The sequence below is a fragment of the Rosa rugosa genome, chromosome 3 (genome assembly GCF_958449725.1).
Source record: "Rosa rugosa chromosome 3, drRosRugo1.1, whole genome shotgun sequence".
In the NCBI taxonomy this organism is placed as follows: domain Eukaryota; kingdom Viridiplantae; phylum Streptophyta; class Magnoliopsida; order Rosales; family Rosaceae; genus Rosa; species Rosa rugosa.
Window position 1 is genome coordinate 53,429,541 of NC_084822.1, and position 16,819 is coordinate 53,446,359.

Consider the following 16,819-nt stretch of genomic DNA (forward strand, 5'->3'; position numbering starts at 1 on the left):
AAGTAAAAGTACATGTAGAAAACATTAAAGAAATAAGAGGGGAGTGCAGATTGTACTTTGGGAAGTGCAAATTTCACTCTCCTGATTTAATTCAAAAGTACCTTATGACAGTTAAAGTACATATACATGGGCAGGGTTAGAAGGACCCCACATATTTTCTCTCACCCGTTCATTTCCATTAACAGGATAAATCATCCATCAAATAAATGAAATAATGTCTACCAGTTTCAGACACATGGGGTCTGCTATCTCATTCTGTATCATATGTACATGATTTTTCAAGCTATCATATATTTGGTGCACATAATCATAAGCTGGCTGGCTAGATAAGTATGTTAAATTTTGTCTCAAGAATAACACTAATTTTGTCACTATGATTACTAGGATAAATGTCTACCCGCCAGGGAAAAAGATTAACCTCTACATAATATTAAACTAAGACCCAAAAAAAAAATTACGCTTAATAAAAAATAAAAAACACAAACGGGATTGATTGATGATTTGCGTAGGTTTGTTGAGTGGGAAATGAGATAACCCGGCGCGGTTGGATTGGCTGGGAGGACGAAGTGGGCCCGGGCGGTGATGGTATCGACGAATAACGCTGGAGATGGAATATTATTTTATGATTATGAGTCTCAGTCTGGACAATTATGATTATCGTTAAGCATTTGTTTAAGGGGGCTAATCCAATAACGATAAACAGAAACAAGGCGGTGTTTCGGTGAAAGGTGATATAAGCAAAGCAAAGCATTGTTAAGAATCCACGTCAACGTCGTCAACCCGAACTCCGTTTATTAGTTTAATCAACGTTGTTGTTCTTCTTCTTTATCAAACTCGGGAACACAATTACGATTAGAGGGAGGGAATTAAGGTTTAGGAGGAGGGACAAGACACGAACCCGACCCGTGGGCTCGGTCTCACAGCCATTCCTCTTTGTTTTTTTCCGTACACGGAAGGACGCACTTGAATAATCCGCTGTGGTTTTGGTCCTGTAAACGTATTAAACGCAGCGAAAAGGGACCACGGGACCCCAGGTTTGAGTTGCGATCAAGAATCGGAACGCACCGTTTTGTATGGTGGTGGTGGTGGTATTATGGCGGAGGAAGACACGGAGAGTCGGTGTAGCATACCTGCGGGTTTTTCGCCGGCTTTGACCCGAAAGCAGAAACTGAAAGTGAATATCTACAATGAAATTCTGGTCCGGCTTAAGGACTCGGATGTCGCGGAGGCCCAACAGCCCGGTTTCGAAGATGAACTCTGGGCTCATTTCAATCGCCTCCCAACTAGGTACACCCCAGCTGTCTTTCTCTAATCTCTAGCTACGTTCGTCAATACGTGTATGTATGTAATCGGTGTAGGAAGAGATCTTTCATTTTGAGGTTCTGTTTTAGTATCAGAGCGGTGCGTTTTTTTTTTTTTTTTTTTTTGCATATTCTTTGGTGATTCTTGTGGATCAGAATCTTTGATTTTTAGTTTTATTTTTTTAATGTTTCTGGAAATAGATTATGAAATGGATATAATATTATGTCACGCACTCACGCTCATATCATCTCTAGGTTGCCAAACTAAAAATGTTTGGAATTACTTTTGTGAGATTTTGATGGCAATAAACACAAAATCTCTATCATCTCTGAGATCTTGTTTCTTTGATGGTATATTTGATCTCCTAGAACGCCAAAGGTTTATGCCTTGAAAAGCAATGAAAGATGGTTGGCCGCTTCTATTGTTGTGGGACTGCACGGACTCACCAACCCGTGACCCACGAACTCAACTTTACGCATGCACATACGTAAACGTCTATACATAAAAAAGTACACGTGTATATATATACCTTTCTAGAATAAATTCAGGGAAAAATTATATGAATTGGGTTCTTTTGTAATGGTAAATATGTAAGCTTCAGTCTGAAGTGTTACTTGCTTAGTTGTATTTGTGGATGTCGATTTTGTTATTGAAGGTATGCTTTGGATGTGAATGTGGAGAGGGCACAAGATGTTCTCATGCATAAAAGACTATTGCATGTGGCACATGACCCTGCCACTAGACCTGCAGTCGAAGTCCGTCTTGTGCAGGTAATTTAATTTTTTTATTACACAATAAATTCATCATCCTTGAGTCGAATTCATAAATGGTCCAACAAATTTTGAAAAGAAAAATGTACTGAAAGTTTAGTCACATGTATTCAAAGTGTAGTTTTTGTGTTATGCAGGTTCATTCTTCTTCTAATTTAAGCTCATCCAGAAAAGAAGATACTCAGTGTTCTGGTTTTGCTGGCAAACAGAGGCATGGTTCAACAAAAAGTTGTTTGGACTTGTTTTTCTTTATGTAAAAGTCAGTAATACCATTGCTCTATACATCTCTCATATGGTACCCTCTTTCCGTTTCTCATGTGTTCAGTCATCCACCACCAGCTTTTGGTTTGTCAGAAGACCTTGAACTTGCTCTTGAAGCCAAGAAGTTACAAGTTCAACATGGGAATACCACTGTGAATGCCTTTTCAAGGTAAAACAATTCTGCATTGGATGCTAGCAGTCTCATAGTTTTATTCCCACTTTCTCATTAAAGACTATTCATCCTAGCAGTCTTGCTTTATGGATTGGATGCTAAATATAAGTTTGCATTGTTCACACTTAACTAATTTTGGTATTTTCAAATTCTGTAGGCCGATGCATGAAATTACAATTTCAACTAATGACAAGCCCAAACTCCTTAGTGAGGTAATTTTTATTTTTTTTCATCTTTTTATTTTTTGAATCAAACCTAGAGCCGGGTGCCAATATATATTCATCTAAACCCAGAATAGGCCGTTACATACCTTTCCGCTGCCATGTATAAATAGACAATAAGATAGTGGTAATACCCACAGTAGTACATAGAAATAGACCCACTCATTAGGCATGTCATGTACGTAGACATAACGGAGATCCTCATTTGGTACTACTCCAGAGACGCTAGAGATACATAGAGTGCACATAACGTGCATTAGCTTCCAAAAAGAAAATTATTGTAAAGACTACATTAAACATAATTTAATGGACTAGGGCAAAAACCCTATCCCAAAACTAGAAGCCCAAAAGGACAGCTACCACAGAAAGCCACTCAAGGCCCATCAAGCTGGTTTGGGCCAGTCCACCATCTTCATTGCCATCACCCTTCGTACGTACCATTCCGGTGAAGCTCCATCAGACCCACAGCGCCGCAACCCGCGACGCCACAATCCACGCCACGGCCTCTCACCACAATCTTTATTTTATTACTTTTTATATCTTTTTACCTGTTCTGCCATGTCTAGCCAAAATAATATGGTTGGGCAATGATATAGGGCCTCAATGAGGCCTAAGATTTGTGGCCTCAATCCTAGGTGTCAAACCATGTCATCTATACACCTCACTAATTTGTCAAATCATGTCATGTCATTCTTGAATAAAAAGACTATCTTATCATTTCAAAATTTAATGGCTCTAAATTATTTTAGCTTTCTACTAGAAAATATATATTATTTTATTTTCTTCTTTTTTTATTATATATATATAATTCGTCTAAAAAAAATTATATTTATATATTTTTGTGAATATATATATTTATCTATAATTCGTCAAAAATATATATATATATATATATATATATATATGTTGTTGAATATATAACGGCTCTAAATTATTTTGACTTTCTTCTAAAAAAAATATTGTTTGGTTTTTTTCCTTTCTTTCTTTTTCATTATTTTGGGTTTTTTTTTTCATTATACATATTAAAAAAAAAGTATGGGTGTATATATATATATATATATAATTCGTCCAAAAAAATTATATATTTTCGATGGAGAATTAATGTGGTGTGTGTATATATATATATATATATTAATATCGTAATTATAATCCATGAAATCTGGTAAATTGAAGCAATATGTAAATCTTTTAATAAATAAATTTAATAAAATTAATGGAAGATTAGTTACCTTACATTAACAAGTTAATTTGAAAAGTCAAAAATTAAATTGGATTCACAAAAATGGAAAGAAAATGTATTTAAATTGTAATTTTAACTCATAAAATCTGGTGATTGAAAACCTAGATATCTAAATTGATTGGGAAGTTGATATCTGAAAAGAAATTGCTTAATATGGAATACAATATATTGCACATGAGGAAATTAATTTTTTAAAGTATACTTGTTTTGTTGATCCCAAATTTTTCAATAGACAATAATGATTTTTAAATGTGAATGATAGCTTCTATTTTAATGTAAATATGTCATTAGAAAAAAGTTCCCAGTGAACTATACTTGTTCATTATTAGCTACTTAGTACTTTTTTGTTCGTATAAGACATGTTAGTACTTAGCTGACTTTCAATTTCATTGGCTACTTAGTACTTATTTGTTACTGTAAGACATGTTAGCTGACTTTAAATTTCAGTGTGGATGATGATTTCTATTTCAATGTAAATATGTCATTAGGGAAAAGTCCCCAGTAAACTTTACTGGCTCATTATTAGCTACTTATTACTTATTTGTTCGTGTAAGACATGTTAGCTGACTTTAATGTTAATGTGGACGATGACTTCTATTTTACACCTTCCTTAATTGCACTTTTTCTTTGATTATTGCTGTGTTATACACCTATTGTTCATTGAATTTCTACATAGTTTTAATAACATTATGATTGTTTTTTCATGTAAAAATAAACGAACAGTTGTATTAATGAAGTCTCACTTGACCTTTAAGGAACACTTCCTAATGTTGCGTTTGGATGAGACAATATTAAATTATAGAGAAATTTTGAAATGATGGAATCTAGAATTTTACCAATTCAATTTATTAATGATATTTTCTTACCTCTTCAATTACCAGATTTCATAGGTTTTAATTACGATTTCAATACATTTTCTTTCCATTTTTGTGGATCCAATTTAATTTTTGACTTTTCTAATTAACTTGTTAGTGTAAGGTAAACTAATCTTCCATTAATTTTATTAAATTCATTTATTAAAAGAGTTGAATATTACTTCAATTTACCAAATTTGATGGGTTATAGTTAAGATATTAATATATTTTCTTTCCATTTTTGTGGAATCAATTTTAAATTTGACTTTTTTTTAATCAATTTTTTTTAAATTTTGTGGGTTAGAATTATGACATTAATATATATATATATATATGTATATATTTATACCATATTAATTCTACATCGAATATATATAAATTTTTCTGTACGAATTATATATATATATATATATATATATATATATGTATATGTTTGTGAACACACACACACACAGATATATATATATATTTATATTTATATATATTTATACACACAAACACATATTTGTATATAATTTTTTTTGACGAATTATATATATATATATATATATATATATATAATTATATATATAACGAAAAAAAGAAAAAGAAAAAGAAAACCAAAATAATATATTTTATTTTTAGATGAAAACCAAAATAATTTAAAGTCATTAGATTTTGGAAGGATAAGATAGTCTTTTTACTCAAGAATTACATGGCATGATTTGACAAATAGGTGATGTGTGTAGGTGACATGGCATGACACCTAGGATTGAGGCCACAAATCTTAGGCCTCATTGAGGCCACAAATCATTTTCCAATATGGTTTTATATTTTTAAGTAATTTTGACAAATCAATGTTTATACGCCAGAACAGTTAAAAAAAAACTTTGGTTGGAGATGCTATCTGTAATAATAGTATGTGTAATGCTTGCCAAATGGATTATGCTACATTTAATTGAATATCTTATTAACTGTTCAAAATCTTATGTTTTGCCTCAGTTGACATCCTTATTATCTGACATCGGACTGAACATTCAAGAAGCACATGCTTTTTCTACAACAGATGGCTACTCCTTGGATGTCTTTGTCGTTGATGGTTGGGAATGTGAGGTATCGTCTTGCCTTGTTCTTGTTCTGGTAGAAGTAATATAATGAATACAGGTATCATCTTGGATTACTTATCCTTGAGGAGAAATATCTACCTGTATTATGAGATTTTTAGTTGTTACTGAAATGTATATTCCACAAAGAAGTTCCTAGATTAGTCTCTACCCTTTAATTTATGATCGCTTGACATACATGCTTTTCAAAATTTGTAGGAAACTGAACGGCTTAGACAGGCACTGGCAAAAGAAATACTATGGAGTGAGGTAGTTTCCTTTATATGCTTATGTATATTTCAGTAAGCATTCGGCAATCTGATGATATGTGCTTGTTTTTTTTTTTTGAAAGAATCTGAATATAGTATCTGATAATTTGTTGTGTTTCGGAAGAATCCTTGCTTGGATTATAATGTCATCTCCCCTGTTCTGGGGCAAGACACTGGAATGAAGGTCATTGGTGATCATGTAAGCACATCCAGTGAAGAAAAAGATATCTGGGAAATTGAAGCAAGCCTATTGACATATGAAAGGAAAATTGCTTCTGGATCAAATGGTGATTTGTAAGTTCTGTCATCTTTTTAGGCCATGTTAAAATGGTACAAGACTATGCCTGTATTTACTTTATTGATTGACACAGATATCAAGGTACTTTCTGTGGTCAAGATGTGGCCATTAAAGTTCTTAGCACTGAGCGCCTAAATGAAACCATGAGGGAGTTTACCCAAGAAGTCTGTATCATGAGGTTGGTTATGTCACTTCTTAACTCAATTAGCCCTGTGTTCGTTATTTTGTAGTTATTAGTTATCTACTTATCTTAGCTCCATCATTTAATTACTCTAAATATGTAACATAACATCCCATAATATTTAGGGACAGAAAGGCTGCTAGTAGCAGCATGTTTCAGTGCATTTGATGTTGCATTTCTCATACTTTTTTATCTGTGCAGAAAAGTTCGGCACAAGAATGTCGTTCAATTCATTGGGGCTTGCACTAAACCTCCTAACCTTTGCATAGTTACTGGTAGGGTGAAGTACTTTTAGAAATATTCCCTGCCAGGCTTCATACTTGTGCCCATCATATATATGTGTATTTTCTACATTACCAAACAGGGTTTCCATTCAGTTCAACTGCTGCTTATATACCTTTTCACTTATCAGAATTTTTGTCTGGTGGAAGCATGTACGACTTTCTCCATAAGCAAAAGGGTTCTTTTTCACTTCAGTCCTTGCTCAAAGTTGCAGTTGATATTTCCAGGGGAATGAAATACTTGCACCAAAATAATATAATGCACAGGGACTTGAAAGCTGCTAATCTTTTGATGGATGGAAATGGAGTAAGAGATATTTTATTATTTTCTTCATGCTGCATTTGTCTATTCCTTTCAACTTTGTAAATTGTAATATAGCTTAATTTTTTACTACAATTACAAATATTGGACTTTTGATCTCTTATTGCCTTCAAAAGTTTTCTATGTTGGAGGGGATGAAAGCCTCTGTGTTATTGTCATTTCTATTTGAATAGCTTGACTTTAAATATCTTCTAAATACAATGTACTATTCCTTATTATACTTTTCTCAAAACTAAAGGGAGGCAATGGGCAGGCGTGTGCATTCTTGTCCTTGTTTCAAATTGCTCCTTGTTGATAGGAGCTCATCAGGTTCTTCCAAGGCTGTACATAGATTTAAGAGGTGTTCTAAACTACATTATTGTTAAAGATTGGAATACTTGTTTGACAGGTTGTGAAAGTAGCTGATTTTGGGATTGCTAGAGTACAGGCACAATCTGGTGTTATGACTGCAGAAACTGGCACCTACCGTTGGATGGCTCCAGAGGTCTGTGTTCTTCAGCTATGTATTGATGAAAGTTAAGAATTACGTTTGCATCACTGAAAGCTAAGCATCAAGACTTGCACAGGAAAAAAAAATTAGGCATTAAGAAATCAAATTCCTGGACTGGCATATCATTTCTAGTTCATCGAAACTAATTGCATATTTTGTTCATTAAGAAAATTATTGTGCCTGGATTCTCTAACGTTTTCTGATTCTTGCATGAAAATGTGGAACTATGTATGTAATATGATACAATTTAATACTTGTTCCCGTCTAGTTTCTGACACATAATTTTGTGGTGTTTGACTGGAAGGTCATAGAACATAAACCGTATGATCACAAAGCCGATGTTTTTAGCTTTGGGGTTATTCTGTGGGAGCTTCTTACAGGAAAGGTAATCTCTTCACATGCTATAAAAGACTAGTGGCTTTTTCTTCCCCCAAAAGAAAACACCATCTTCAAGTCAATTCTTTACAATCATTTTCCTTTAAATTAGTTCAGCATTAATTGAGCAGACTTCACACGGTCATATAACTGTTTTGTGACTAAACTATCAGCTTCCCTATGAGAACTTAACTCCACTACAAGCAGCACTCGGCGTTGTCAAGAAGGTACTTCTTCTACTAATCGAGCAATATTAGTTTTTTTTATTATCCTTTTATTTCTCTTTTCTCCTGATTGAAGTTCATATCCAGGATCCCCAAGTTGTATGAAAATGAAATGGATTCAGGTAGGTGATCCCTATTAGTTGAGTTTCCTTGTCCTGAATCCTGATCAGAAGCTGTCCTATTAAGTAGCTATGAGTAAAATAGGGTAATATCTTAAGATTCACAATCCGAATACGTATTCATTGATGGCTAGGGGCATAGCTAACTTGTGAGTTTTCAAGGACGACTAAAAACTTGCAGAGAACTTCATTGATTGAGTGTTCTGGGCTTGGTGTATGAATTTCAGGGTCTGAGGCCTACGATTCCAAAGCACACTAACCCCATGCTAGTGGAGTTAATGGAGAGTTGCTGGCAGCAAGATGCATCATTGAGACCTGAGTTCTCAGAGATTGTAAATATGTTGCGACAAATGGCTAGGAGGGTACGCGATAACATCCAACATTTCTGAGTGCTCTTGTCCAGTATATAGTCCTGAAAGTGAAAATTTGTGATGACACAGGTTGCGGATGAAAGGGAGGATCGACGAAAGGGAAAATCAGCAAAAGTAGTACCTACTCTTAGGCATGGCAGTGCCGAATGAGGATATGTGCTCCATTGGAGTTGTGCTCTATTAATGTAACTAATGATGAGACACTTCATTAGGGATTAACCACCTTTGTTGTTAATGCTAACCACCTTCTAGATGCTTGTTAATATTGTTCATCTCCCGAATGAAAATACAAACTGAACATCAATCGATAGACAGAGATTCTACACGACAGGTTTAAACGCACGCTAAATTTATATTATTCCCAACTATTGTTATTCCCTTCATAGTTCAAATGCCTGGAATCCGACGCATTGCTCCTATTCTCATCGTGTATCACACTTTCACTGTATCAGTTTTACTCATTTCTTCTCCTTAATAATAATAATAATAATAATAATAATAGTAGTAGTTTGGTGGTCAAAAAATAAACTTCACAAAAAGAAAAAAGAAAATAGAAAGTACATGGCCCATTAACAGTAACGCGAACATGTTCTTCAAAAGATGACGGAGATTTTACGAGGAGCATTCCAGAAATCACCACCGTTGATTCGGCAATGGTCGTCTGTGTTCTTTCACTTTATTTTTCTTTTCAAATAAAAAAGGAGGGAAAAGAATGAACGGTCAAGAATTGTAGTTTCTTCTTTTTTTATACGGGACCAAGTACAATTATTCCCACATCTTGTGCAACTTTCCTTAGTCGGAAGCTTTGAGAAACCCCACTTTGTTCTACTACACTGATACCCCTCAAAGAAGTAGAGCCTGTTCTGATCAAAATGGCACAGAGACCAGAACAAGTGGAAGTCGAGGTCGACGGTACCGGAGAAAGAAGCCCGAGAAACACAGTTGGTGGGGAGTCTTTCCGGCGAAGAAGCAAAGATCAGGTACCGGAGGCTGCACCCAACTCGGGTGGACCTCGGGTTCTGAGGTGTAGCTCAAGCGCTTCGTTTTCTAGTAAAGGTTGGAAACCCCCAATGAGCAAGACCAGGTCGAGGCTTATTGACCCACTTGAGGAACGGTGTCCCAAATCAGATAGGTTGGTCCATTCCGGACGACTGGTCGGAAAACATGAAGAGGACGATGGTTTTGACGTTGATGATATACCCGAAGAGTACAAGAAGATGAAGTTCAACACTTTGACGTTACTTCAATGGGTGAGTCTTGTTTGTGTTTTAGGTGCTTTGGTTTGTAATCTTTGGATTCCGATGATAAGGAGACTAAGGCCGTGGGATCTTCCGATTTGGAAATGGGAGTTGTTGGTTTTGGCATTGATTTGTGGGCGTTTGGTTTCGGGTTGGGGGATTCGGGTGGTTGTGTTCTTTGTGGAGAGAAATTTTCTGATGAGGAAAAGGGTGTTGTATTTTGTTTATGGGTTGAGAAAGGCTGTGCAGAATTGTCTCTGGTTGGGTTTGGTTTTGGTTGTGTGGCATTTGATTTTTGATAAAAAGGTTGAGAAGGAGACCAAGAGTAGGATCTTACCTTATGTGACTAGGACACTAGTGTGTTTTCTGGTTGCTACTTTGATTTGGCTTGTGAAAACATTACTTGTCAAGGTCCTTGCTTTGTCTTTCCATGTCAATGCCTTTTTCGAACGAATTCGGGAGGCTTTGTTCAATCAGTATGTGATTGAGACGCTTTCTGGTCCTCCTTTGTTCGAAAGGCAGCAGATACAAGAGGAAGAGGAAAAGGCTGCCGCAGAGATTAGGGAGTTTCAGAAGGCAGGGGCTTGTATGCCTCGCGAGCTCAGGGCAACTCTTCTTCCAAGGAATGGGCCGGTTGTGGGGAGTGGTGGACTGCAGAGTAGCCCCACAATCGGGAGGAGTCCTAGATTTTCTTCTACGCCTACAACGCCTAAGTCTGTGAAGCAAGATGAGGAGATCCCAGTTAACCACTTGAATAAGCTAAATCAGAAGAATGTATCAGCTTGGAATATGAGGCGAATGATGAATATCATCCGGCACGGCTCCTTAACCACTCTAGATGAACAGATACTGGATGTTGAGGACGACTCTTCTGTGGAGATCAAAACTGAATGCCAGGCAAAAGAGGCAGCGAGGAAGATATTCCTCAAAGTAGCCAAGCCAGGGGCCAAGTAAGTAGTACGCATCTTTGTTAATCTGCCATGTCATGTGCATTTAATTTGAGATCTTAATCTGTATGTTACTGTCATCTGTGTTTGCAAATTGCTTCTTGGTAATGTGTTCTGGTGCGACTTGTCGTGTGTACAGATGCATTTTCCTTGACGATCTGATGCTTTTTATGAATAAAGATGAAGCCTTGAAGACAATTGTTCTCTTTGGAGCAGCAGGTGAACATGATGGGATCAGCAAGTCTTCTCTTAAACATTGGATGGTATTGCTTAATGCTTTAACTATTAATGTTTTACTGCTCACCTTCTTTGTGACTATCATATCAGTTTTTGTTATGTTACAATCTGTGCCTGTCTAAATTTTGGAGAAGCAAAAGAGGTAGAGCGCTCTTTCTGTAGTCCATGGACCATGAACTGAAGAAAGAATATGTGTCTTCTGTTTTTTTTTTTTTTTTTTTTCCAGGTGAGAGCATTTAGAGAGAGAAGAGCTCTATCATTGTCTCTCAATGATACGAAAACAGCAGTGGACGAACTCCACAATTTATTAAACATTCTTGTGGGTGTGATCATTGTGATAACCTGGCTGATTATACTTGGGATTCCAATCACCCATTTCCTTGTGTTCATAAGCTCACAGATTCTTTTGGTTGTATTTATCTTTGGGAACACATGCAAGACAGTTTTTGAAGCAATAATCTTTCTGTTTGTAATGCACCCATATGATGTGGGTGATCGTTGTGAGGTGGATGGAGTCCAGGTGAAAACTTGAATCAATTTTTGATGTTTACTGTGCATTTATTTATCAAGTAGATTAAGTATATAACCCTAGCTAATTGTCGATGTTGTTTGCGTCTCAGTTGGTAGTTGAGGAGATGAATCTATTAACAACAGTCTTTCTGAAGTTTGATAACCAGAAGGTTATATACCCCAACAGTGTTCTTGCTACCAAGCCAATTGCTAATTATTATCGTAGTCCTGACATGGGAGATGCTGTTGATTTCTGTGTTCATATATCAACTCCATTGGAAAAGTTGAACATTGTGAAAGAAAGAATCATAGGGTACGCGAGGGAATGGATATGGTTTTTCTTTCTTTTCCAATTTTATTGACAGTAAGATCATATATTAAGTAAAATGTCACATATGCAGGTACATTGAAACCAGGACTGACCACTGGCACCCAGCACCAATGGTGGTCTTGAGGGATGTGGAGGAACTGAACAAACTGAAGATATCAGTGTGGCTTACACACAAAATGAACCACCAGGACATGGTGGAGAGATGGAGTCGTAGAGCCCTTTTGATTGAAGCCATGGTCAAAGTGTTCAAAGAGCTTGACATTCAGTATCGCTTGCTGCCTATCGATGTCAATGTCCGAAACATGCCAAGTTTAACCTCCAAGCCCCCTTCAAATTGGACTGCTTGTGCTCCCTAATCATATGCCAATGCTTCTCTCTTTTTTTGGGGTCAATTTATGCTAATGCTAATACTTGTTGCTAGTGCCAGTTTCAAGTTTGGAGACCTACCTAGAAACAGCAAATCCTTATAATCTTAGCTAAGCACAAATTATAGGACGGACGGTTCAAGGCACGTATGTTGGTACTAGCTGGTTCCCCACTCAGGCTTTGGATTGTGTAGTAAACTTCAAACCCATGACAGGATTGACTGTATATGTTTGTTTGAACATCAATTAAACAAGCTGAATACCTCTTGGACCATTCTATATGCTTAAATGCTTAATCTAGCAATTGAGCCTATAATTATGCAAACACTGCTGTTTCGTTTTTACTTTTCTGCCAGAGTAATACTGAGTCTTGTATAACTTATGTGGAGTTGTTATCACCACTAGGGTTAAAACTTTCTTGCACCGGACAAAATGATACTCAACTTTCAAAAGTGATCAAAATGATATCTGACTTTTTAAAAACAAATCAACTTGATACCCAACTTTCAAAAGTGATCAAAATGATACCTAAAGTTTTAAAAACAAATCAACTTGATACCTCAGTTTATTTTTTGTAACTTCTTTGTTAATTCAAATGCAAAATCAAGCCCAAAAATTGAAGTGATTTGTGGTAAGAGGGTAATCAACCATCTATAACCCAATCTTCTTATTCTATAGAATTTTAAAAATCCTCCATTCAATTCAATTCTACCATCGATCGTAGAAACAAATAAAGTTGGGATGTTTCCCAACTTCTAAAGAAACAAAGAAAAATGGGAAGAGAGAGAGAGAGAGAGGTAGAGATAGAAGAAGAAGATAATTTTTTTTTTTTTGATCAAGTGAAATATCATTCATTAAAACTGCAATTACAACGTTGCCGCAATTACAGCACCCAAACACGGGTTTACAATCGAGTAAAGCAGCAACGGACTATCACTGCGCAGACTTACTCTAAAGACACTATACTGATATGTCAATGAATCCAACGACGAAGACTGAATTGGATGGCTAATCGAGTTAGCTAGGCCATAATAAGTCGCATTAACTGGGATGGGGTCAAACCACAATAGATAACCATTGGGCGGGCCACCCCAGGATCTCCCGGAAACCTCAGCACAGGCTGATAAGAAAATGCACGGCCAAAAGCCGGCAGAAGACTGGGTCCTATTAACCCTAAACCAGCTATCCAACTCAAACCATTCGTCAGGATCCATGACACTAACTACCCTGCCTCGAAAGAGAAGGGACTTATTTGCGAAAAGACAAAACAACACAACAAGAAGCAAACAACTAAAAGCAACACACAACCAGCAAGGGCCCTAAGGCAATAGCCCAGCCCAACAACCATTCTCCCAACGAAGGAGCTCCCAGGCCCGAATATCCAGCCCAACCAGTATCTGCTCCTCTCCCACCGCCCACGTCAGCCACTGCACCTGCACCTGCACCGTAGCCTCGCCATCAGTCCTGCCGCTCCACCACCAGCGTCGGATCCCCAGGTCCAGCGCACCTCCGCCATCCCATCCGCGAGCACCTCCGTAGGCCCAACCACCCGAAACCCACGTGTCTACGTGATGATCCGAAACAAGAAACAGAGGGCCGCCGTCGATCCACCGATCCGAAACCGCAAATCGAAGATCCCGCCCAACCATCCAACCGGCGCAAAGCGCCTCCCCGATCCGACAGAAATCCAACGCTGGTCCCGCCTCAAACCCCAGCCATGTTGCAGATCCAGATGCAGACACCACCAAACCCTGAGAGAGAGGAAGAAAAGCGCCCTCCGACCCCAGCCTCCGAGCAAAGGAAACCCAACGATCCACCTGCCCTCGGCCACGTCTCAGCCAGATGCCCTCGCCGGAGTGTGTAGAACCAACACAGGCCCGTCCGACGACGACTCCCCAAGGACGCGCCGCCGGACGGGGCATCACTCGCACACCGACACCAAGCGCGTGAGGCGCGTTCTCCTACCCCCCGCGACTTAGGTCTACTCAATTTTCGAGAAATCTAATTTGGTATAAGAAGAAGATAATTAACAAAGTAAAATGAAAAATAATTGAAAAACATTTTTTGTGTAAAATATTATTATAACCCCACAAAACACCACACCACACGTGATTAATTTTAACAAAGAAGTTACAAAAAATAAACCGAGTTATCAAGTTGATTTGTTTTTAAAACTTTAGGTATCATTTTGGTCACTTTTGAAAGTTGGGTATCAAGTTGATTTGTTTTTAAAAAATTAGATATCATTTTGATCACTTTTGAAAGTTGGGTATTATTTTGTCCGGTGCAAGAAAGTTTTGACCCTAATGGTGATAAAAACTCTAACTTATGTACTCTACTTTTCTTATATACTTTACTATTTATGCTCCACGTATCTAACGTATCTAAAAAATGAAGTGCAAGCTGTAAGGTCGAGTGTTAAAATTACTTTCTTAAATATTTTTTTTTTATAAAGAGCAGCACAGAAGTTACTCAGAGTTATTAGAAATGTTTTTCTTGATGCTCATTATAAATTTTGTTGTTTTAAGTTTCATGTCCTCCCGTTAATTTTTCGGTTGTGAGTCTTTTAACCCTCTTTTCAAAAAACAAAAAAATACAAAATTTACTCTGACCGGTAGAATTATTAATATATAGTAAAAGTTGGTCATAGGAAAAACAGAGAGCTCAGCCAAATTTGCCTTTCTTCTTACGAGTTCGAGACTCTCGATTTCTCTGTGAAAACAATGGAAGAGAATGAGGCGAATGCATCACCATCAAACCCTAAGACGACGCAAGAGCTAGCAGTAGAAGGCCAGAAGCATCTTGAAGAGACGATAGAGTCAGCTTTCCAGATCCTCTCCTCCATGAACGACGAGCTCTGCAACCCCCTACTCTGGTCCACCAATTCCTCTGCCGCCGCCGCTGCTGCTACCACCGCAAACGGACATTCTTCACTCTCAAACGGCGTCGTTCATAGCGATTCGTCTTCTTCTGACAACACTAATACCCAAAATCACGGAGACTCGAGCGGCGGCGGCGGTCCTGGTAATGGCGGAGCTCTTGAGGAGGCTCGGTTTCGGTATAAAAACTCTGTGACGGCGCTCCGGGCTGTTCTGGCAGAAATTCCTAATTCTCAGAAGGTGAATTCAGAAACCCTTTTCTTTAATTTGGTGAATTTGCTTTGATTGTTAGCTATTGGAATTTTGAATTAGATGAACCCTAATCATGTGTTTTGCAATTTGAGGTATAAAAATGCAGTTTCTGCTTTCGTTTAGTATGATTTGCTTGTGAAATACCAGTCAGCTGGTACAGTCTGAACTGTGCAAGTTATCAGCTATGTGATTAAAGCTACTCTCATTGCCCATTAGAATGATTAAATAAGGTTATGGATTTAATCACTGTAAGGGGGGGGAAGTGTAAGCATTTCTAATTGACTTGATGAAACAGATTTGAAGGCAGCAATGATGCTTCGAAACATAGTTTGAAATGTACTAACAGTCAGTGCCTTGGGTGAATTTTAATTAGTTCATTGTCCATGACTTTATCATGTATATGTATTTATATAATTGCGAGTTTTATTTCTAGAAACCATATGGTGAGCTAATATTGGGATTTGCTTATATTGAAACAGGCAACATCTGAAACTGGTTCCCCTGCGGATGAAACTGAAATTGAGAAGTTAGAGGAGAAAGCCTCCAATTTGAGAAAGGTATTCATTTGATCTACAAAAATCTTGTATCATGGCTAGAAATAGATGTTTGCTTCCAAAGGGATTGGGTTTTATTTGGAGGGTGTAGCTTGTTGTGGAACTGTATGATGAGTTTTTTTTCTGAAATTGAGCCTTCCTTGAGCTCATCCCTTTAACGATACCGACTTTAAGTTGAGAACTTATTGATTTCTGAAGAGGAGCCATGCTTGTCCTGTTTCCAGTATTTGTATAAAACTAATTCATTGACCTTAATTATTGTTGATGTAGGAGCTTGTGAAGAAAAATGCATATATCAAGGTTCTTATAGATCAGCTACGAGATATTGTCACAGACATATCAACCTGGCAAAGTCCTTGTTCCGTCTGACTTCAAAAGCACAGTGTGTCTTAGAATGGATGCTAAAAGTTTCTGGAGAAGGTGATGATACTTTTTTAGGGAGTTTGAGAATCTGTGAAGAATTTCATGAGAATATAAAATGAGAGATACAGTAGTGGAGGTTTGTTACTCCTGATACATTTGATATTAAAGATATCAGATTAGCTTGATTCTCGTTTTATTGGCATGTATCATTTATGAAATCAGCCATGCTGTTTAACCATTAATGAAAATTGGGCTAGATTTGCATCAATGCTAATTTGTCTGTGAACAAATGTAACAGGTCTCGCAGTAAG

General features: G+C 37.2%; 3 protein-coding genes across 5 annotated transcripts; all 3 read left to right on the plus strand.

The window, feature by feature from the left end:
• Positions 1 to 663: 663 nt before the first annotated feature.
• Positions 664 to 9,160, plus strand: LOC133736471 (serine/threonine-protein kinase STY46-like). Of its 3 annotated transcripts, none has more exons than XM_062163971.1 (16): positions 664 to 1,287; positions 1,958 to 2,072; positions 2,210 to 2,283; positions 2,398 to 2,502; positions 2,663 to 2,717; positions 5,802 to 5,912; positions 6,122 to 6,172; positions 6,296 to 6,465; positions 6,543 to 6,647; positions 6,852 to 6,925; positions 7,063 to 7,238; positions 7,642 to 7,737; positions 8,048 to 8,128; positions 8,292 to 8,345; positions 8,430 to 8,464; positions 8,689 to 8,826. In XM_062163971.1, exons 1-15 carry the CDS (start codon positions 1,094 to 1,096, stop codon positions 8,445 to 8,447), a joined length of 1,479 nt encoding a protein of 492 aa, XP_062019955.1. In that variant the 5' UTR covers positions 664 to 1,093; the 3' UTR covers positions 8,448 to 8,464; positions 8,689 to 8,826. The 3 variants fall into 3 exon arrangements, with proteins under 3 accessions (XP_062019955.1, XP_062019954.1, XP_062019956.1); XM_062163970.1 differs by lacking the exon at positions 8,430 to 8,464 and adding an exon at positions 8,902 to 9,160 and having other exon boundaries at positions 666 to 1,287; positions 8,689 to 8,823; XM_062163972.1 differs by lacking the exons at positions 664 to 1,287; positions 1,958 to 2,072; positions 8,430 to 8,464 and adding an exon at positions 8,902 to 9,160 and having other exon boundaries at positions 2,279 to 2,300; positions 8,689 to 8,823.
• A 439-nt stretch (positions 9,161 to 9,599) lies between these two features.
• Positions 9,600 to 12,734, plus strand: LOC133736470 (mechanosensitive ion channel protein 8-like). The gene is made up of 5 exons (XM_062163969.1): positions 9,600 to 11,020; positions 11,157 to 11,280; positions 11,481 to 11,774; positions 11,875 to 12,077; positions 12,166 to 12,734. Exons 1-5 carry the CDS (start codon positions 9,705 to 9,707, stop codon positions 12,449 to 12,451), a joined length of 2,223 nt encoding a protein of 740 aa, XP_062019953.1. The 5' UTR covers positions 9,600 to 9,704; the 3' UTR covers positions 12,452 to 12,734.
• A 2,385-nt stretch (positions 12,735 to 15,119) lies between these two features.
• LOC133739845 (mediator of RNA polymerase II transcription subunit 30) lies at positions 15,120 to 16,776 on the plus strand. The gene is made up of 3 exons (XM_062167654.1): positions 15,120 to 15,579; positions 16,071 to 16,148; positions 16,416 to 16,776. Exons 1-3 carry the CDS (start codon positions 15,184 to 15,186, stop codon positions 16,512 to 16,514), a joined length of 573 nt encoding a protein of 190 aa, XP_062023638.1. The 5' UTR covers positions 15,120 to 15,183; the 3' UTR covers positions 16,515 to 16,776.
• The last annotated feature ends 43 nt before the right edge of the window (positions 16,777 to 16,819 follow it).